Source organism: Eschrichtius robustus, chromosome 2 (genome assembly GCF_028021215.1).
Source record: "Eschrichtius robustus isolate mEscRob2 chromosome 2, mEscRob2.pri, whole genome shotgun sequence".
Taxonomy (NCBI): domain Eukaryota; kingdom Metazoa; phylum Chordata; class Mammalia; order Artiodactyla; family Eschrichtiidae; genus Eschrichtius; species Eschrichtius robustus.
Genome location: NC_090825.1, coordinates 78,452,506 through 78,475,605, shown reverse-complemented (window position 1 = coordinate 78,475,605; position 23,100 = coordinate 78,452,506). Strand labels below are relative to the sequence as shown.

At 37.5% G+C, this 23,100-nt stretch overlaps 1 protein-coding gene across 1 annotated transcript; it reads left to right on the top strand.

Moving 5' to 3' along the window:
- The first annotated feature begins 230 nt into the window (after nt 1-230).
- RIOK2 (RIO kinase 2) lies at nt 231-22,760 on the top strand. The gene is made up of 10 exons (XM_068535675.1): nt 231-405; nt 3,323-3,461; nt 4,221-4,337; nt 6,889-7,064; nt 9,649-9,737; nt 12,049-12,240; nt 14,508-14,600; nt 15,762-16,286; nt 16,951-17,041; nt 21,648-22,760. The coding sequence occupies exons 1-10, from the start codon at nt 340-342 to the stop codon at nt 21,810-21,812; spliced, it is 1,653 nt and encodes a 550-aa protein (XP_068391776.1). The 5' UTR covers nt 231-339; the 3' UTR covers nt 21,813-22,760.
- Nucleotides 22,761-23,100: the final 340 nt, after the last annotated feature.

Below are 23,100 nucleotides of genomic sequence, written 5' to 3'. Positions count from 1 at the left end.
GGCGGGTCGCATCTTTTAGGCAGCCGGTCCTGACAGATATGAAAAATAATTGGCGTATGATAGCACTTAGGGTCCGCCGACTAAGCCACATAACAAAATCACTTTACAAAAAAATACTCTGCTTTGTTCCGTACTATATGCTTCATAAGACTCAGAAGACGTTTTATTGCCCCCAAGTCAGTGAGAAAGGTACCTCTTTTTAGTAACAAGGACCTGTAGTATAAGCTGCGCAGGCGCGAGCCGCCCGGCCGCTGTGAGGCGCGGGAGAAGTCGGAGTGCCCGCTTTCCTAGCGTTGTTCCCTTGTTGAAACAGGCTTCTGGCCTGGGTCCGGGGCTGCCATGGGGAAGGTGAATGTGGCCAAGTTGCGTTACATGAGCCGGGATGACTTCAGGGTCCTGACCGCGGTAAGAAGTTCGCCGTTTTTCCCTCTCCCCTGTCCTTTTCCACCGCGCGTGCTCTTCCTCCAAGTTTGGTGGGAGCTGAGCGCGCTTTAAGCCCTGGAACGCGGCCGAGATTGGGAATGGGGGAAAGACCGGAGAGTCGGGTTTTTCAAAAGCCTTTGTTCAGAAGCTTTTTATCTTCCCCCACGTAAAGCAAAGACCCCTCTTTTCCTTCCTATTTTGCTCCCCTTCTCCAGAGCCACATCGAATCTCTGTAGCCTGGGAAGCTTCTCTGATCCTGGGCTTCTGACCAGCTGAGAAGGGTTTAAGACTCCTGGAGAGTAATTGATAGCATTGAGTTCCCTACTCACAGATTGAGTCACATAGCATTCCTTCAGTTTCATTCAACCCACACGTACTTATCGGATATGTAGTAACAGTCTTAGAGAATTCCACGGGTTACAGGACACACAAGACGAAGGAGGCAAATCATCAAGTAAACGAATAAATAAGGGATAATATCAAGATAATAAGTGCTGTGAAGATGATAAAGTGAATAACGGAATAGAGACCCCTCATGGTGGAGACAGGGAGCCTGTTTAAATTGTTTAGTCAGAGGGCTTCCCTGGTGGCGCAGTGGTTGAGAATCTGCCTGCCAATGCAGGGGATACGGGTTTGAGCCCTGGTCTGGGAAGATCCCACATGCCGCGGAGCAACTAGGCCCGTGAGCCACAATTACTGAGCCTGCGCGTCTGGAGCCTGTGCTCCGCAACAAGAGAGGCCGCGATAGTGAGAGGCCCGCGCACCGCGATGAAGAGGGGCCCCCGGTTGCCGCAACTAGAGAAAGCCCTCGCACAGAAACGAAGACCCAACACAGCCAAAAGTAAATAAATAAATAAATTTAAATTGTTTGGTCAGGGAAGACTGCCTGAGTGCAAGAATCTTGTCTGTTTTTATAAAGTTCCTGGTATTTGGTAGGTACTGAATAAATATTTGCTAAGTAAGAGAAAGAATGCGGGGCGGGCATAACAGCTGAATGAGAAGGAGCCGGTCCAGTGAAGTCCTTGGAAAGAATTGAAGGGAGAGGAAGCAACTGTGGTGAGTGCAAAGGCCCCGAGGCAGGAACAATTTCTGAAGACTAGAAAGGCCAGTGTGGCTGGAGCATAGTGAGCAAGAGGCTGAAGAGTTGGAGGTGTAACTGGGAAAGGTGAGAGCCAGATCATGTGCTATAGATAGTCATGCAGGCTTGGTAAAGAATTTGGAATATATTCTAAGTATAGGGGAGCCAGTGAATGTTGTTAAGCAAGGAAGTGACAAAAACGGATTTTATGGTCTTAGTCTTATAGCACAAAGATCAGCACATAGATTAGGCATTTGCAGAATAAAACACATTTAGGAGCTGTTATCTTTTGCTTAAATAGGCATTTCTTAAAGCATAAACTATCAAATGCAAATTCAGTGTAAAATTTGGAAGGCACTTTTTTCTCCTCCCATAGATTCTGAAATTCACCAGACTTTCTCTAAATACCTACTGTCAAAAGATACCTTCCTTCTCTACTTCCTCAGCACATTAACTCACTCCTTAATGCCTCTGACAGAAATAGGGGAATCAAGAGAATGTTAGAGTCTGGGAGAAACAGAACAAAGCATGGAAGATGAGTTAAGTTTAAAGTGTGAGGTTTTGGTTGGGACATCAAAACGATGCCAGATTTATCTTCCAAAACTTTATTTTTGCAATTCTTAAGTTCTTTTTGAAGCTCACCAAGGAATGGCCTAATTCATTAAATATTTCAGTCTCAGTTGAGTCTTAGTAGTCTTGGTATCAGTGGCCACCTTTCCTTGACCATCTTCCCTTTACTTCTCTGGCATCTCCTACATCAATAATCATACTTTGACTGGCTGCCCTTACCTTTCAGTGTGAATTCTCCCCCCACCAAATTCCGTCCCTTATCCCTCCTTTTTCTTCCATTATCTCTCGCTTAATGATCACATCCACTTTATGACTTTATCTCTTACCTCCATCAAGTAATTGACGATTTTTTCCCTGTAGTTATGACTTCATTCCCAAGTGCAGATCAGCCTTTCCAATTTTCCTTAAACATCTTCATCTGAAGTACCTTCTATGAAGGACCTTCCAACACCTCAGACTCAGTGTGCTCATATCAAATTAATCAACTTTGTCTACCCCTTCACTCCTTTCCCAAACTCCATTAAAATAATAATAATTATCACTGTCTTAAAGCCTCTTCTTTCTTTTCACTTCACCTTTGACTCTTCATTCACTTTACCCTCCCACATCCAGTGCCAATCCCTCCCATACTAATTTCTTTAATTCTTTCCCTCCATTACCACCACCTCTTCCCTGTCCTGGCTTCTGTTTCCTCTGGCCTAGACTGTTGTCTTAGGTCTCCAATACAGCACCTCCAGTTTTTGCCTTCTCTAAACCACTGTGCATATTCCTGCTAGATGAACATCCTTAAAACAACCCTTAAGTCTCCCTTGCCTAAGCATCTTCATGAGTTTCCTACTTTCCTCAGTATAAAATCTAAAACTTTTGGTCTACATTTCAGGTCCTTTCATATCTTCTCATTAAATACCTTCTTAATAAATACCTGGAATATCTGTAGTTATTAAACACAAATGTTTGGATGTCAATACGTATTTGGTACATACCATATGTTAGTAACTATGTTAAGCACTCACAATTCATACTCTTGAAGTGCATATAGTATAGTAGAGAGAGAGAGAATATGAATATCAATGATTATATACCAAATTATGATTAAAAATATGTCTAGAGAAGGTAATAATTATGTCTCACAGTTGGTTGGGAAACTGCATGGTCAGGAAAGTTTGACGGAGAAGTTAAGTTTTTCACAAGGTTTTGGTAGACAACAGCTCTATGTTGATTATGATTGCATTTTGATTTCTTCAATTGCAGGTTGAAATGGGCATGAAGAACCATGAAATTGTTCCCTGCAGTTTGGTTGCTTCTATAGCCAGCCTTAAACATGGTGGTTGTAATAAAATTTTAAGAGAACTAGCAAAACATAAACTTATAGCTTGGGAGCGAACCAAAAGTAAGTATTTGAGGCACCGTTTGTGATTTTTCCATGTAACTGGCTTCCCCCAGAGCAGGTATTCCAAAAGGCAGGTGGAAGCTGCCAGACTAGGAAAGCACCAGACATAGAACTGACACAGTACACTTCTACCATGTTCTATTGGTCAGAGCAATCACAGGGCCCACCCAGATCCAGGAGGCTAGAGAAGTAGCCTCCATTTCCTCTTAGGGGATTAGCAAGTTCCAATTGCAGAAGAGCAAGTGGGATTAAGATATTGTTGCTGTCTTTGGCAAGTACAGTCTGCCAAAGGACTCTAGAGCATTACCCCTCAAACCATAGCAGTGAGGGATGAGTTTCTCTTTTTCCACCTATTATGGATCCATACCTTTATAAAATAATAAAAATAATTACTAGAAAAATGAAATAAAAAACTGACAAAATACAGGCACAAATTCCCTCTTATTAGAATTGAAGACATAAAATAACTTAGTCAAATTGATACAAAAATTTTTGAACCACTTAATTTCAGTTTCTATAACTTGTCACAGACTAGTAACAAACATTTATAGACTGGTGTCAGTCTGTAGGTTACACTTTGAGTAACACTGCTCTAGAGAAGAAATAAAAATTACAGCAAGAAATGCCAAAACTCATAAGCCTGGGTAGCCAGTCTTTTTCCAGCTAAGACTTCCCTTGTTTAAATTTTTCTCTTGACCTGATGTGACTTGATGGTACAGTGTAACTAAAATGTGGTCTTTCTCATTTGATTCTGTCTAGCTGTCCAGGGCTATCGGTTGACAAATGCAGGCTATGATTACCTAGCTTTGAAAACACTTTCTTCTAGACAGGTGGTTGAGTCTGTTGGAAACCAGATGGGTGTTGGCAAAGAATCTGGTAAGTGCTGATAGTACTATTGAGTGCATTTTATTTGCTTTAGTTTATGTTTCCCCTTGAGAAAGGATTCATCTTTTCTATTTTTCTAACTAAACAGTAAATTAAAAAGTTGGCTGAAAGCAATACAGATTTTGAAATTACCCTTAGTTTAGTAAATTACTGTTTTTCCATAAGTCTATCACTGAAAGTTCAGTTATACCGAGAATCGGTTTTCCTCTAATAACTGAAATCTTTGGCAAATACTTTATTTGTTCTTATTTTAATATCTGATAAATTGAACATTTGTAATAATTTTTAAAAGTATCACAAGGGGGCTTCCCTGGTGGCGCAGTGGTTGGGAATCTGCCTGCAAATGCAGGGGACATGGGTTTGAGCCCTGGTCCAGGAAGATCCCACATGCCACGGAGCACCTAAGCCCATGTGCCACAACTACTGAAGCCTGCGCACCTAGAGTCTGTGCTCCACAACAAGAGAAGCCACCGCATTGAGAAGCCCATGCACTGTAAACGAAGAGTAGCTCCCACTCACCGCAACTAGAGAAAGCCCGTGTGCAGCAACGAAGATCCAGTGCAGCCAAAAATAATAAATAAATATTAAAAAGAAAAAAAAGTATCACAAGGAAGTTATAAAAACCACACTTTCCATCACAGCAGTATGATCAACAGGGCAAAGTTAGATATGTGTGGAACCACAGAAAAAAATTCTAAAATAGCATTAAACAAATACCTATGTACTGGTTTTTTATGTGTGGTAAAAATAAAGAACAGAGAAAGATTTTCTTTATGCCGTGCTCTCTTATACACTGCTTTTTGTCCTACAAAGTTTATGCTGTATAGTTACATAATTTAAACTGAGAGAGCAAAAAAATTAAAATTAGAAGTAAAAGAACTATTAGGAAACCTATTCCAAAGGAGGTTGTTTTGGTACTTCATATGGTTTGTATGTCTACTATATTAATATCCAGAGTATGGTATATATTTAATAAGTAATATTAGAGTTACTAAATACGGGAGTGTGTGTGTGTAAAAATGTATAAAATGATGTAATGAAACACCTCTTTTTCCTCTTAATTTTTTTTTTTAATATTTTTTTTAATGCTATTCTTGTCTGCTTACATTCTTTTTTTTTTTATTTATGTATGTATGTATGTATGTATGTATGGCTGTGTTGGGTCTTCGTTTCTGTGCGAGGGCTTTCTCTAGTTGTGGCAAGCGGGGGCCACTCTTCATCGCGGTGCGCGGGCCTTTCACTATCGCGGCCTCTCGTTGCCGAGCACAGGTTCCAGACGCGCAGGCTCAGTAATTGTGGCTCACGGGCCGAGTTGCTCCGCGGCATGTGGGATCTTCCTAGACCAGGGCTCGAACCCGCGTCCCCTGCATTGGCAGGCAGATTCTCAACCACTGCGCCACCAGGGAAGCCCTCCTCTTAATTTTTTTATGTCCAATTTTTTTCAATTAAAAAAATGGCTTTCTTTTAATTTTTAAGAACTTCATTACTTGCAAAACAGAGTACGGTAAAAAGTGAATCTTAACTCCTAACCCAGGTCTCCATCTCCTGTTACTACTTCCCAAAGCTATCACTATTTATTAATATTGTACATATCCTAGAAATATTCTATGTAAATACAAGTATATAATGTATTGAGGATGTACGTATATACATTCACATATCTTTTTAATCATAGGTGAAAGCAAACAGTACTTACAATTCTACACCTTGATTTTTTTCCACTTGGTATATCCCTGACATCATTTCATATCAGCAGAGGTGTCTTTCTTGTAGTTGCTGAGTATTACAGTCTTAGAAATTAAATTATTAGAGTTAAAGTTATGTACATTCAAAATTTTGATATTACCAAATTTCCTTCCAAATTGTGTCAATTTATAATCTCACGAACATGAGAGGCTGTTTCTCTCATGAGTAATTAGGACATGTTCTGAATGTTAGTATTAAAATAGCAACTTGTTTGATAGAATGTTTATGGGAAGATCTCCATTCTGATTATTATAGGATTATATTCGGATACTCAGTATTTATTCATTGAAGCAATTTAAGAATTGAACTTCACATTGTTGAAAAGAAAGAATTTTTTTCTTTTTGGCCCTGCTGTGTGGTATGCAGGATTAGTTCCCCGACCAGGGATCGAACCCATGCCCCCTGCAGTGGAAGCGCAGAGTCTTAACCACTGGACCGCCGGGCAAGTCTCATGTTGAAAAGGAAGATATTATTAATCACTGCTCGTACATGTAGGACACTAAGGAACAATCAGATGTATTCCCACTAAATGGAATTGAGCATTGAGCATCTTTGGAAGCAATAACCTTTGACACCTTTGCATCCCTGTTTTCTTTTGTAGTAGATATTAATACATGTCATCATTTTGTATTGTAATTAAAATTACAATAAAAAGAATTTTGCTGAATGGTAAGTATTTCTGGTTATTAGGAAAGATAAAATTTGGTACAAATAAAACCAAAGTTAGAAAATTGGAATTGTTTAAATTTACTGGAATAAAAATATAATAATGATCCTTTTAAAATTTTGACTCTAGATATTTACATTGTTGCAAATGAAGAAGGGCAGCAATTTGCATTAAAGCTTCACAGACTGGGAAGAACCTCCTTTCGAAATCTGAAAAACAAGCGTGATTATCATAAACACAGGCATAACATGTCTTGGCTTTATTTATCTCGTCTCTCTGCCATGAAAGAATTTGCTTATATGAAGGTATTTTTAATAGTTTTATATTTTTAAGCAAACAATATGTGTAGTTAAAAGGCTGTAGTGACATGCATCAGCCTGTTGCTTCCACATCTCCCTACTCCCAGTCCCAGTCCTCACAGTCACTTTTAACTCTTGACTATTTCTGGTATTTGTTTTTCTCGTGGTTTCCTTCTATGCAAAGGTATTTTTAGCTGTTATAAATGCATAAAGGCAACTTGTATTCTACAATATTAACAAGATAGAGTAGCCTGAAATAACTAGTGATGTAATTGCCTCACAAATGTGTATGTGTGAATGTAAATCTATACCTGTCTATACATATGTCTGTCTCTAATTGAAAACACCAGATAATTACCTTCTGTAGAAACCTTAGTCTCTCAGGTAAGTTGACTGGTATTTTTTTTCCCCACAATGGAAGAAATGTCAATTTATGAATTTGTATGTATATTGGAAATGGTAAAAATCTTTAGTTTTTAAACTTTTACCTTCCAAATTAAGTTCAACATAGATTTACTAAATATCTTTAATAATAACCAAATTAATTGTCTTCACTAATAATTTAAATTAGAAAATAACTGCATTCTTATTATTCTCTCCAGTAGGATTTATTTGTTATAACTTATCTTTTTAAAATTTTGAATTATTAAAAGTCACTCCAGTGTATGACCTGTTGTTTCTTGGGAGTTTCAGTTTGATGTTCTTTGAGTAGGTTATTTTAATTCATGTGCTTAAATTTTTAGTAATCCTGAGGGAAGAATCCTCAAGGCAGTATAAGTAAGTGATATCGATACCATACATATTGTGTTTTTTGTGTTATATCAATGGTTTGTATCCTGTGATAGTCAGTAAGTAGGCAGTTTGGTAGGAATTGTTACACATTTCCCCCAAACTATATTAAGTGTCTTCTTGGTGTGTTTATATGAAGGCACAGGAATAGAGCCTGGTTGTGGATAAATATGCTTCTTAAATTTATTCTCTCTTTTCCTAAGCGAAAATAAGATAAGATTGAGCTATAACTTAAGGGTTAAGCTATGGTACAAGGGCTAGACCACTATGACAATAGTTAGAGTTGTTACATACTGTTGAGCTGCCAAAGCATGTTCAAAACCATTTGGATTTAAAAATAACAAATATATGGCCAAGCAGACAATCTTTGGGGAGAGGGAAATAGTTCAGTTCCTGTCCAAAGAAGGTAGGAAGTAGAGTAGACAGCTCTTAAAATTAACCCTGTTAATAAGCATATATTGAGTGTCAGCTGTGTCCCTACCTCTATATTAAGTATTTTGTTGGGGGAGGTGAACAGTGGATACCAAAGAAATAACAAGTGCAGTGTGTGTTTTAAAGTTGGAAAGATAACATGAACACACCTAAAACAAAGAACAGTTTAAATGTCAAATTATATGTTGAGTTTAGAGAATCTTCTGTAGAGTAGAATGATCGATGAAGGAGGTTTCGTAAGTGAGTGGGAGTTGAGTAGAGTAATGGAGTTGCATATGATTTGTCTGTAAGGAAAAGACAATAAGACAGTGTACTTTGCAAAGGAGCCAGAATGGCAAAGACATGAATATTAGTGTGAGCCCTGTGTGTATGGGGACAGTCACTAAGGTGACTGTCTTGATCACACTCCAGAGTGTTTATTGGACAGAGTATTGAGAGAACTAGGACTGGATAAGTGGATTAAAGAGTTTTGAAAACTAGGAAAAGTTATTCAAACTGAAGTCGATATTTACAGCCATTGTAGTTTTTTTAAAATGGAGCATTGACACAAGCGTCTTAGTCGGTACTGGTACACTGAAGAAAGGTTTGGTGTGGTAGCAAGAACTAGAACCACTGTTGGCGTGATTCAGGTATCAATGACAAAGGCCTGCTTAGAAATGGTGGCATTCCAAATGGCAGAGGGCATAAATCTAAGATATTTTGAAGAAAGTAATACAAGAGGCCTTTGTAAGCAATAAGATAGAAAAAGTTAAACATAGGGTAAAAAATGGATTTATGGATGGTGGGTAGTAACATTTGACTCAGACTACTACAGTGTTTATTTGTGACTACAGTGACTGTCACATAATAGATTTATATTGTATATTGGGGTCTGAAGAAAAAGGTCAGTGCTGTATAAACTGAAATGCCTAATATATTGGAATATTTCATTTCCTGATACACCAGAAGACAGAATATTTCCTAAATCACAATTTATTTCCATTTGAATTTTTTAAGCACACTCCCAGTAAATGACAGAAACTTACAAAATAGAAGATATACATATCATAAGAGACTAAACTTCTTGAAGGCGGAGACATTTTCACACTCATTTTTGTAACCCTAGCACAGTGTATAATATTTAGTAAATGTTTAGTAAATGAATGTTTGGTAAAAAAGTGAATTACAAAAACTGGTTTACAATGTTGTTTTTATGTACAGCTCATTCTGTGCTGTGAATAAGCCATACATAAATAATCATGTGTTAACTGTAATTTTGTAAAGGCTTATATGTTTTTTTTTCTGGTTGTGGACAGGTATATTTAATTTTATTGTTCCCTAAAAATTAATGACCTCTTCATTACTTTTTACCTGTTTTGCTATATTTTAGGCATTGTATGAAAGGAAATTTCCAGTTCCAAAGCCAGTTGATTATAATCGCCATGCAGTGGTCATGGAACTCATAAATGGCTATCCTCTGTAAGTATAATTCTTTAAACCTTGAGTCCTAATAAATAATTGTAAGGTTCAGTTTTTAAAAATAAATTTTTTTTCTGTAAATGGAATATTGCTTCTGGGAGGTTAGAAATTAACATAAAGTAGTAGACTTAAATAAACAGTCTAGTATGTGCCAAGCGCTGTTCTAGGCTCCCCAGTAAACAAAACAAAGTCCCTGCCCTCATAGAGCTTACATTCTGATGGAAGGAAACTTGCAGGAAATAGCTAAACAAGGAAATATTTGATACATCAGATGGTGGTAAATGCCATGCATAAAAATAAAGTGGGGTAAGGGGGACAGGAAGTGTTGAGGTGGGTGGGTGTAGGAGGCTGCTGTTTTACATGGGGTGACCAGGAAAAGTCTCCTTCATAAGGGGATTTTTGAGCAGAATCCTGAAAGAAGTGAGAGAGGAAATCATGCAGATTCTAACATCTAGGAACATTTCAGGCAGAGGCAAGAGCAAATGCGTAAATCCTGGAATGGGAGTATGCCTGCATGTTCAGGAAACAGAAGGCCACTGTGGCTGGAGCTGAGTGAGTAAGGGGAGAAATTGTAAGTGATGAGATCACAGAGGCAGCAGACGATTTGTAAGCCATTGCAAGGATGTTTTATTTATTTATTTTGGTGGGGAGGATATATTTGACATATAACATTCAGTAACTTTAAGGTTGATTTGATACATTTATATTTCCTAATGTGATTGCCATTGTAGCAATAGTATAAGGACTATTTTGATTGAGACAGGAAACCACTGGAGGATTTTTTTTTTTTTTTTGGTGGCAGTGAAAATTCCAGGTCCTAACCACTGGACTGCCAAGGAACTCCCTGCCATTGGAGGATTTTGAATTGAGAAGAGACATGATCTGACTAATGTTTTTGTTTTGTTTTGTTTTGTTTTCTTTTTTAAACGTAATTTTTTTTAAAGGAATTCCTTTATTTTTATTTATTTATTTATTTATTTATTTATTTTTGGCTGTGTTTGGTCTTCGTTTCTGTGCGAGGGCTTTCTCTAGTTGTGGCGAGCGGGGGCCCCTCTTCACCGCGGTGCGCGGGCCTCTCACTATCGTGGCCTCTCTTGCTGCGGAGCACAGGCTCCAGACGCGCAGGCTCAGTAGTTGTGGCTCACAGGCCCAGTTGCTCCGCGGCATGTGGGATCTTCCCAGACCAGGGCTCGAACCCATGTCCCCTGCATTGGCAGGCAGATTCTCAACCACTGCGCCACCAGGGAAGCACCTGACTAATGTTTTAATGGCATCACTCTGGCTGCTGTATTGAAAATAGACTAAAAGGAGACTAGGACAGGATTAGGAAGAAGAGTTAGGAAATTATTGTAATAATGCAAGCAAGAGATGATGGTAGTTTAGATCAGAGTGGTAGATGTGAAGGTGATGAAAAGTGGTCAGATTTTGGATATGTTTCACAGTCAGGGCCTACATGATTTGTTTGGGATCGGATATTGATATAAAGGAAGGGGCAGGTAAGGATAACACCAAGATCTGGGGCCTGAATAACTGGAGGGATAAAGTTGCCATTTACAGAAATGGGAAAGACTGCAGGAAGACAGTTTGGAGTTAGAGGGTGGGGCAGAATCAGAGGTTCAGTTTGGGACATGGTAAGTTAGAGATGCCCAGAAGCTCAGAGAAGTCTAGATTAAAGTCTGTATATGAGCCTGTGTGAGATCTCCAAGAATGGTTAAGATAATAGGTTTTAGGATTAACCTTTGAGGAGCTCCAAAATTTATACGTCAGGGAAAAGCTGAAGAACTAGCTAAAGAAACTAAGAAGGAATGATCAGTGCAGAAAGAGGACAGCCTGAAGAGTTAGTGTACCAAGGGTCAAGTGAAAGGAGCTGCTTCAAGGAGCGGGAAGAGGTTAACTGACAGACCAGTTAATGATGAAGGTAGAGAATTGACCATTGGGTATAGCAACATGTAAGTCATTGGTAGTTTTGACGAGAGCTATTTCATTGGAACAAGGTTGAATGAAAGCTTGTTTGAAATGGGCTCATTAGAGTGCTCATTAAATTGGAGAAAGCACAAGTAGAGGAGTTTGGCTGTTAAGATGAAAGAAAGAATGTGGTGTACTGGAAAGAAGATACAGAATTGAAGGGGTTGTGGCTTTTTTTTTTTTTTTTTTTTTAAAGCTGTTATGTCTGTATGCTGATAGGATTGAAGAGAAAACTGCTAGGGAGACGTGATGAAATGGAAATAATATTTAAATGTAAATACACATGCTTGCTTTCATTAAAATCATAAATGAGGACAAATAACCATTTTCATACTTACACTTTCAGATGTCAGATACACCATGTTGAAGATCCTGCATCAGTATATGATGAAGCTATGGAACTAATTGTTAAACTTGCAAATCATGGGCTGATTCATGGAGATTTCAATGAATTCAATCTCATTTTGGATAAAGATGACCACATCACCATGATCGATTTTCCACAAATGGTTTCAACTTCTCATACCAATGCTGAATGGTATATTCTGGATGTAACTGTGTTTATGTGTGATGCAGTCATTTTTTATTTATTAATAATTTTTCAGCTTTGTCATACTGTCATTGGGGTTAATAACTGGTTTGAAGTGGCTGATCTTAAGAGTCTAAAAATTTGGGGTTTTATTTAAGGATATCAAAATGCTCTGATTTTCCCCCTAAGAATTTTTCTTACTCCTCGGTATTTTAAAAGTGAAAAAAAATGCACTTTGATACAGTTTTTAAAACCTATTCATTAAAATAATGCTGTATATTAGAAATCTGAAGAAACTGCCTACTTTTATAATCATCAAAAGAATTTGAATTACTCTTGTAACCTGACAGACTTTCGAAAGTCAAACTTTCTCAGCCATGGAACTCTTTATTCAAACAAACGTTTAGGTGGAAGCTCTTTTTTTTTTTTTTTTTTTTTTTTTTTATTTTTGAGTTGGGATGCGAATGTTATTTTAGGGCTATTCAATACCATCATAGTTTATTTTATTTATTTATTTATTTATGGCTGTGTTGGGTCTTCGTTTCTGTGCGAGGGCTTTCTCTAGTTGTGGCAAGCGGGGGCCACTCTTCATCGCGCTGCGCGGGCCTCTCACTATCGCAGCTTCTCTTGTTGCAGAGCACAGGCTCCAGACGCGCAGGCTCAGTAATTGTGGCTCACGGGCCCAGTTGCTCCGTGGCATGTGGGATGTTCCCAGACCAGGGCTCGAACCCGTGTCCCCTGCATTGGCAGGCAGATTCTCAACCACTGCGCCACCAGGGAAGGCCCAGAAGCCCAATTTTTAAAACAAAAGCCTGCTCAGAAGAAGTAGGGACATGGAAGGAGGAACCCTAGAACCACATCCTCTCTGCCTTTCCCCTTTTCTCTCTGCTTCATGGTTGCCTCCAAGAGGGCTTCACCAGGCATAACTTAATAATTTTTTATGGCCTTGATGAAGTTGTGGTTTTGTACTGAACTCGGTTACCAGACCGGTAATATCTCTCATGTTGTTTTTAGCTTTTATTTTGTTAAGAGAAAGGAATTCACGTAAAACCTCATCCCTGACACAGGGCAGAATCACTTCATATACTGTGATAATCTTATTTCTCATATTACTTGACCATTTAAACAGCCAAATTGTGAAATATGACAGGATATTTTCCTTCATGTGTTTGTATTCTATGATGCAATTGAGTGTAATCAAATTAAGATTGAGTATTTTTTTCTCCTGTTCTCTCAATTCCATGTCATCCTGTCTCTTAATTCTCCCTTTCTGGAAACCTTCTAGAGAATTCAATCTGTTCTGGCTGCTTTATGGTAGCCTAAAAAGCAACCTGATATTCAAAGGTCCTTCTACTCTCGGTCCAGATTAACATGTCTCCAGATAACCATTTATAAGCCACAGCATTACTTATCTCCTATAGATGTTTACTGCATATTAGTTAATGGGTAATAAAGATAATATAAACATAACATTAGTCCCCAAACTTTTTCTTATGAGTCACTAGTTCATTTTTATCCTCAGCTTTCCCAGTTGACTAGAGGTTCTAGTGCACATAGCTGAAGCTGATGGGAACTATAACCAGACAGACTGGAAACTAGAGAAGGAAAGTAGAAATCTGCCCCCAAACTGCAGGCCCTTATCTTTTTTTCTGGGATTCATATATATGTCTGTCACAGTATGGGAAAACCTTGAGTTTTCTAACCATAAGAACTGTATGCAGGCTTCCCTGGTGGCGCAGTGGTTAGGAATCTGCCTGCCAATGCAGGGGACACGGGTTCAAGCCCTGGTCTGGGAAGATCCCACATGCCACGGAGCAACTGGGCCCGTGAGCCACAACTACTGAGCCTGCGCGTCTGGAGCCTGTGTTCCGCAACAAGAGAGGCCGCGATAGTGAGAGGCCCGCGCAGCGCGATGAAGAGTGGCCCCCGCTCACTGCAACTAGAGAAAGCCCTCGCACAGCAACGAAGACCCAACGCACCCAAAAATAAATAAATAAAAATAAATAAATTTATAAAAAAAAAAAAAGAAGATACTTCTTTAAAATTAAAAAGAAAAAAGAACTGTATGCCATTGACAGCTTATAGTCCTTGTTCCTGGGCTTTTAATTTTTCAAACACCAACAGCTGATTTGTTTCTTTTTTCTTTTGAGTAACATCCTTTTCTCTTTCATGTTAACAATAAGAATGTCGTAACAAATAACAAGGATGTTGTCATTGGCTAATAAGGAAAAAGATGAACAACAAAGGCTATAAAAAAATGATTCTTGCTTTTGCAGGTATTTTGACAGAGATGTTAAATGCATCAGAGATTTCTTCATGAAACGTTTCAGCTATGAAAGTGAGCTTTTCCCAACATTTAGTGATATCAGGTTTGTATACTATGTTGCATAAAATGATAGAATTCTGAATACCAGATTTATTTAGTTCTAAAAGTTAACACTTTCATCTAAAAAATTTTCATTATTATTGTTGTTCAGTATCATTGCTGTATAATATACAAATGAAACTTTAAAACTATGCCTGCCTGTGGTCCATTAACCTTACTGAATTTGGAGGAGGAACCTACTTAGTTTCTTATAAATTCGAGAACTCTTACTCAATATAGGATGCTATGTGAATAAACCATTTTTAAGGAATCAAGCCAAGTGTTTATCAGAAATTGTGTTTTTCCTTTATTCACTATAGGAGCTATCTTTAATTGATTCATGGAACATAATTATACGTAAATTCTCACAGCCAAATGTTCTCATTTTGTATACATAGTTAAGATATTTTCTGGTTTGGGATGATTGGCATAACTTAAAATATTTAGCCTCCTCTGAAAGTTAATTTATTAAGTCAGTAGCAACTGAAGTTTGTAACTTTTCTACTAATATCTGTTGCTCTTCACAGTCATTTTATTCCTTTTTTTTTTTTTTAAGATTTATTATTTATTTATTTATTTTATTTAATTTTGGCTGCATCAGGTCTTAGTTGCGGCACACGGGATCTTTGTTGAGGCATGAGGGATCTTTCCTTGTGGCGTGCAGGCTTCTCTCTAGTTGTGGCGTGCGGGTTTTCTCTTCTCTAGTTGTGGCGCTCAGTCTCCAGGGCGTGTGGGCTCTGTAGTTGAGGCACATGGGTTCCAGGGTGCGTGGGCTCTATAGTTTGCCGCACACAGGCTCTCTAGTTGAGGCGCGAGAGCTAGTAGTTGTGGTGTGCGGGCTTAGTTGCCCTGTGGCATGTGGGATCTTAGTTCCCTGACCAGGGACTGAACCCACATCCCCTGCATTGTAAGGCAGATTCTTTACCACTGGACCACCAGGGAAGTCCCTCACAGTCATTTTATTCTTAAATGACAACAAGCATATGTCCTTTACATTTCTGTAGTTAAGTGATTTAAGTACTACGTTTTAGGCAGAGAAAAACCTTTGAAATATATAAACTGTTAAACTCATTTGAGAGTCGTAATTTATCAGAACACTAAATACTTAAGTCATGTCAGGTGGATTTTTTTTCTCTAAATGCATAACATTCTTTTTTTTTCCTAGGAGGGAGGACTCTCTTGATGTAGAGGTTTCTGCCAGTGGCTACACAAAGGAAATGCAGGCAGATGATGAACTACTTCATCCAGTAGGTCCAGATGATAAAAATATTGAAACAGAGGAGGAATCTGAATTCTCATTTTGTGATGAAGAGATATCAGAAAAAGCAAAGGACTGTAGATCAGATAATGAAAGTGGACAAAACTCTATAGGTGAATCAGTTGACTGCTGCTACAGATCATCTGGAGACCGTGAACAAATAAAGGAAGACAGTTTGTCAGAGAACAGTGCTGATGCACATAGTTTTGAAATGACTGAATTCAATCAACCTTTAGAAGAAATAAAAGGGCAGGTTGTTAAAAACAATTCTGTAACTGAGTTTTCTGAGGAGAATAGCAGAACTGAACATGACACCAGGCAAGATGATAAGACAGGTCAAGGTGGAATCCTCATGGGCTCTGAGGAGTATGAAGATGAGTGCCCTCATATGATTGCCTTGTCATCAGTAAACAAAGAATTCAGGCCTTTCAGGTATAGACTTCTGTTGATTGGTTTTTTACTTTAATCTGGAGACCTATACTTTGATTCTGGTAAATGAGTGTTTTTTTTCAAATGACATGACAGCTATATTCTGCATCATTATGTGCAAAATGAAAGCAAATAACCCTTTTATAGTTAAAAAATAACCCTCTACAATTGAGTTGATGCTAGACAGCCTATTTATTCAATTTTAAGCAGTTCTGCTTTCAAATTCAAACTGATTACTTTCAGATAGTTAATAAGATCTCTTGATAAGTTGATGAGGTTTTAGATGGATGAATTATTTGTATTTTTTAATAATTATTCATCTAATATATGTTTGGTTAATGTATAGTCCAATAAACATGTAGTAAGTGTGCTCTCTTAAAATATCTACTTACAGTGAATTTTCCCTCGTGCTTTGAACCTTCTGTACTTATTTGTTAATGTACAATTAAAATTACTGTTATTTTTCTTTTAAGATTTTTTTTTTTTTTTTGACAAGTATTAGTGAATCAGCCTCAGCTTAGATTAGCAAAAGATCTAAAATTTTACTTTTAGATTTGGGGTAGTTTGATGAAATACGGCTTTATGTATTTCAAAGTAGTAATATGATATAAATTAATCAAGCATAATTAACTATTAAAAATTAACTAAATTTTGATTTTAATTTTAGAGATGAAGGAAATATGGAAGATACTAATCAACATAGAACAAGAACTCTGAGTGTTACTTCTAGTGTGTTAAGCTGTTCAACAGTTCCTCCGGTAACTATTCATTCAACATTTCCCAGTGTTATTAGCACTACTGTGGACAGATTATTAAGCTAAGACGCTCTGAGGATTAGATGATGTACAGGACCACCTTGGCCATTTGGACTTCACATGTTGATAGTATAAAATTGATAACAAGTGCAAATATAGTAAATAGGAGAGAGGGTTCACTTCGCTTTTAGCTGGAACGATCAGAGCCTTCAGGGAAAACACAGCATGTAAGTTGGCTTGAATTTGAAAGATGAAAATCATAGAAATTTAAATCCAAGGGGGACTTTGTAGATTCTCATGTGATCTTGTCCCTTTATTTTAACAATTAGGAAATTGAGGCTCAGACAAGTTACATGACTTGGCTCAAGATTACTCAGCTAGTGACAGCACTGCACCTTAAATGTGAAAATGCATGAGCTTCCCTAGCTAGCTTGTTCTTAAATTTTGAAAGAGGAAAATAGATAATTGTAAAACTTTCAGTGTCTCAAGCTTTTGTTGGACATTTAGCAACAAATGTCCAAAAGAATTTCATAAAGGACATTTTCTGGACAGGATAATGAACGCATAGTCCAGCTCCTACTGATGAGCTTTTATGCCTGCTGGCCATTTCTCCTGGCTACCTGGAAGGAAGAATCAGTTTGTTTCCTTTGTAGATTTTAAGCAGAGATAAAATTACATAATTGGTGTGGTAGGTTTTTTCCTTCTGGTTGAAGGTACTAAGTTGAATACCATTGAAACTAGTTTTTAGTGATAACTTTACTTAAAATGAGCAAAAGAAGAAAATCAGTTTAGAAGGTAGAAAGGAGGAAATCAAATTATTATTTAGAAAGTGAATTCACAAGGAAAGAACTTTGTTTTTTCCTGAACTCATTTTTTAAGTTCAAATATATTGTTAACAAGTTAAAATGTACACCCTGTGGTGGGTAATATGGGACATTTACAAAATTAAATCAGTTATCAAAAAACAAGCTAAAAATAACAGTACTCTGTTTTATTAATATAGTGCACTTTTAGTAGTACTGGTATCTTTACTCGATAATAGAAACATTTGGAACTTGTGAGATCAAAATAAAAGAATAAAATTCTATAAATGCATTGATTTTATATACTCTTTTCTGATGGCCTCATAATTTACCTGATTTTCTGAACATAAAATTTAAGTCTGTGAAATCTTTGAAACATCTTTTAATTATGATGGAAGGTAATATCTCCCTTTAAGTATTATCACCTGTCTTGGTTAAGAATTTCTCTCACTTTATGATTGCCTGTCCATTCTTGGCTTTGATATTTTTCTGTACTTATTGAGATGTGTTCACCCTCCTTTCTTTGATTTATCAGATTCAAAACATAAGTGCATTTATATATAATTATTGGATTGGCCAAAAAGTTCATTAGGGTTTTCCTGTAAGATGTTACAGAAAAACCCGAATGAACTTTTTGGCCAACCCAATACAGTGGTGTAAAATTGGCAATTGCATATAAAGAAAAGTTAGATTACTCCTGCTACTTCCTTAAATTCTAAGTTATACTCTCTTCTGTATATAAAGATGATGACACTAACATTGTCTTTAGGTCTTGTCTTTATGCCATTTAACTTACAGCTAACACAAGGAACTTATATTTCAGATGGGGTCAAGCCTATAATAAACTGCATCCATTATAATAAGATACAAATTTGCCTTTAGTCTAAGGGGGAGAAAGATCTCTCTAGCCTGCTTAATCACAAAGGTTTCTCTCTAATCACTGGAAACAAATTGACCATGTTAACTTCTAATTCTTTTGGAAATTTGGTCATACTGTTTTCCTTAGGTCGTATTCCATTTTTTTTTAAGGGTCAGGAGAAAACAAACTTTTATTACCTTCGTTAATTTGATGATTGTTGTTTTCGTGTCTGCAAAACTAAAAGATTTGCTCTGTGTTCTTTGAAATTGTAAAATCTGTTTTCCTCTTTAAAATACTTTTTTTTTTAAATTTTATTTATTTATTTATTATTTATGGCTGTGTTGGGTCTTCGTTTCTGTGCAAGGGCTTTCTCTAGTTGTGGCAAGTGGGGGCCACTCTTCATCGCGGTGCGCGGGCCTCTCTCTATCGCGGCCTCTCTTGTTGCGGAGCACAGGCTCCAGAAGCACAGGCTCAGCAATTGTGGCTCACAGGCCCAGTTGCTCTGCGGCATGTGGGGTCTTCCCAGACCAGGGCTCAAACCCGTGTCCCCTGCATTGGCAGGCAGATTCTCAACCACTGCGCCACCAGGGAAGCCCTAAAATACTTTTATAGTTCCCTGTTTATTGGCAAAGTTGCCATTTATGGACGCTGTTCTTTCTAATATGTAACAGAATTAAATTCCAGCTAAACATTAAGGTATATTGATTTTAAATAAATACATACACGGCCACCATCAACAGCAACAAACAACAAAACAACAAAGTACATGATTTTCATTCATTTTTTCATGTACTCCTTGAAATAATACAGAAGTACAGTTGACCCTTGAACAACACTGGTTTGAATATATGGGGTTTTTTAATAGTAAATGCTACAGTACTATATGATCTGTGGTTGGTTGAATCCGCAGGTGCAGAGGAACCTCTGATACAGATAGCTGACTCTAAGTTATACTCAGATTTTTGACTGCGCAGTGGGTCAATGCCCCTAACACCCTCGTTGTTCAAGGGTCAACCGTATTTTATTTCGCATTTCACCATTTTTTTAAAAAAATATACTAATGTGGATTTTTCTCCCACTTTTTTTAACATGAAAATTAACCTTGTAGGATTTGTAAATTGTTCTGAATTAGGAGGTATATGCATAGTAATTCATTACCTCCTTATCCTTATTTTCTTTAGCTGCTTGATATGCTTATCTTATGGTCTCATTGAAGTAAAGAACGAAGGGGAAGTTCAAGCAGAATATTTAGAAAAGAAATTGATTTTTTTTTTCTTGGAACTATCCCGGAGGCCTCTGTCTGAACTCAAGTTTAAATGTGGTGCATGTTCTACTGTCGCCTCAGTCTCCTGTTGGGTACCTTCTTTCCTAGTTTTATCTCTTTTTCTCACTGAGTTTACTTCTTTATGTGGCAGAATGGATTTTAGTAGTTTTTTGAGTGAATTTGGGTGGGGGAGAGGACTTTTTATTACTAAAAATGTCTTTTTATCGTGTCCTCACACCTGATCGAGAATTTAAGTATTAGAGTTGTGCTTTGGAAATAATTGACCTTCAGAATTCTGAAGGTATTGCTTTGTTTTCTTGGTGATAGTTAAGACGATGCTGATCTGATTCAGGTTTCTGGTCTCCTGCTGGGGTGAGGAGGCTGTGATAGTCGCCTGGCTTCCTGGGGTAGAGAAAAGTCCTAGAGGCCAGTCACTCCTGTGTTAAACTTTCAGCCAATCTTAATGCTTTCAGTAATGAAATTTCTGGGATAGCAACCAGGTGCTTCTAAGACTCTGGCCTTCCTGGAACTGCATCTCCTGGGATATCAGCCTCTGCAGGAACTTGCATTTTTATTCTTCTGTTTTGCTTTCTCTTCTTTTACCTTTCCTCCCACTGAGAATCATTGGACTAAAATAAAGAGGGATAACTTGTTAAAGCCTGTCTGCCTAACTATGTAAAATATCCGAAGTCTGCATTTAACTTATCTGATCCAGAGTTTTATATTATACATATACAGTCCAAGAAACAGTGCGTTAGGCAGACTAGTTTTTCTAGCTCCTTTTTACCTCTCAAATCCATTAATCTTTAATTTTTTAACTTGACAGATTTTTAATAAATGCTTCTTTGTGCCTAGCATAGGTTGGGGCATATTAAGAAGAGACCCTTGCTTCAACCCTTTCAGCGTTCAACTTCTTTTTTTAGGAGAGAGGTTGGATGATGCAAGATTATACACAATTAAACAACAGGCTGCTTCAGAGGAAAAAAAAATTATGTGAACGGAATATTCAGATTTTTTTCTTCATCTTGTAAGTCATTTGACATTGGCAGCCTGTGTCTTAAGTGATAAGAAATAATTTGAATTTATGATCATTCACCGTGTGAAAACATACTGTTTCTCCCAGAAACTGTATGAGGACTTTTCCATGAGTAACTGCTGCCATCAGGTCATCTCTACACCTGAAGTTATGAAGGCACTCTTGCGTATATTTGACCAGTAGTAAATGCTTTCAAACATAATTTTCCACTACAAAACCATGCCTCCCTTTACCTAGAAAGCAAAGGAATAAGCAGGTTTTTTTGGTTTTGTTTGTTTTTGTTTTCTTTCCATCTTGTTGGGTTTGGGCTTTGGGGTTATGGTTGGTTGGTTTTTCCCAGTGTTCCTGATAGACACTAGGTGGCACTATGATGATTTGTTATTTAAAGAAATGTGACTATTCACTACTATATGCTACTTTTTGCTGTAATCTGTATTTCTGTTAGGAATTTAATTCCTCCTATTTTATAACAGTTTGGTGTTTTATTGCTGTTTAATATAGTACCGTCAGCGTTTGGAATTTTTAAAACTCATGCTTTTAACAGAAATTTGAAAAATATTAGCAATGTAAGTCTTTGTTTTATTGAATATTTACTCCTTATCAAAATGGTCAGTTATCAGTGATACTAATTCATGAAATCTTTCCAGGAATTGGTGAAACAGAAGGTGAAGCGTCAGTTGACAAAACAGCAAAAATCAGCTGTGAGACGACGATTACAGAAAGGAGAAGCAAATATATTTACAAAGCAACGGAGAGAAAGCATGCAAAATATTAAATCAAGTTTGGAAGCAGCTAGCTTTTGGGGAGAGTAATATATTTAAGAACTTGAATATTTTTCAAAAAGTTACTATGATCCCTTTTTAAGCCACCTTTAGTATTTTTTGGACCAAGGCAGATATATATATATAAATAGATAAGTAAACCCTCTTTCATCAATAAATTTGACTCATTCAGTACATGTCTTCTAAAGAATAACTATAGTAATTCTGCTAAAGCAACCCAGTTTTCCAAGTAATTTTTTGTTAGGAATATTTGAGTATTTTTTAAAATCTAAATATCACTGTTTTTGCTGGGTTTTGTTCTCTACCACAAACAGGTAGATTGCTTGGTTTCATATTCCAGCTTTTCCACTTACTAGTGGAAACAACCTTAGGCAAGTCTTATTTCTCTCTCCCTCTTTCTCTCCTTCTCTGCCTCAGTTTTCTTAGTGTTAAAATTGGGTTTATAACTACTTTGTAGCCTTGTTTTGAGGATTATATGAGACAATGCACAGAAAACACTTAGAACAATGCCTAGCACTTTAAAGTGTAGCTATTGGAATGGTAATGATAATGATGTTTGTCTTTCAGAAAATCTGCTAATGACTTGGTTGCATTTTATTTAGCCACAGGCAGAATTCACTGCCATATATTTTTTTTAGTCTCTAGTATTAAGGATAAGCCAGCAATGTCTCCTTTTATTTTCTGCTACTTAAGTTGGTAGTGTGGTCATGGGAACAGAAACTTGAGATAGTCACACCATGACTTTTACAGTTTCCAGTTTTTATGCAGCCTGAACAGAAGTAGAAGACTTAAGGGTGGGGGGAAGTAGAAGGGATGAGAAGTGAACAGTTCTTTCTGATATTCTTAACTGGGTGGGTCAAGAACATATTTCACGTCAAAGATAACAAATATAGTTGACCCTTGAACAACGTGGGTTTGAACTGCGAGGGTCCACTATACACGGATTTTTTTTCAATAAATACATACTACAGTACTGCATGATCTGAGGTTGGCTGAATCTGTGGATGTGGGAGGGCTGATTGTAAAGTTATAGGTGGATTTTCAACTGGATTGGGGGTCATCGTCCCTAATTAGGCCCCGCGTTCAGCTGTACTCACTTCACTGGGTGCAGGAAAAAAGAAAATACGTAAGGCATGGTTTCTCCCTCAAAGACTTTATAATCTAGTGAGATGTGAAAGTGGGTTCTTAGGTACATGTACCTGATGATAATCTAGTCTCTTCAACAACAGCATGGCCCGGAAGAGGGATGTCGCCTGCAGTGAAAAATGGCCACTAAATGGCAGTGTCGCCCCACAGTCACCAGCCAGGATGTCTTTGA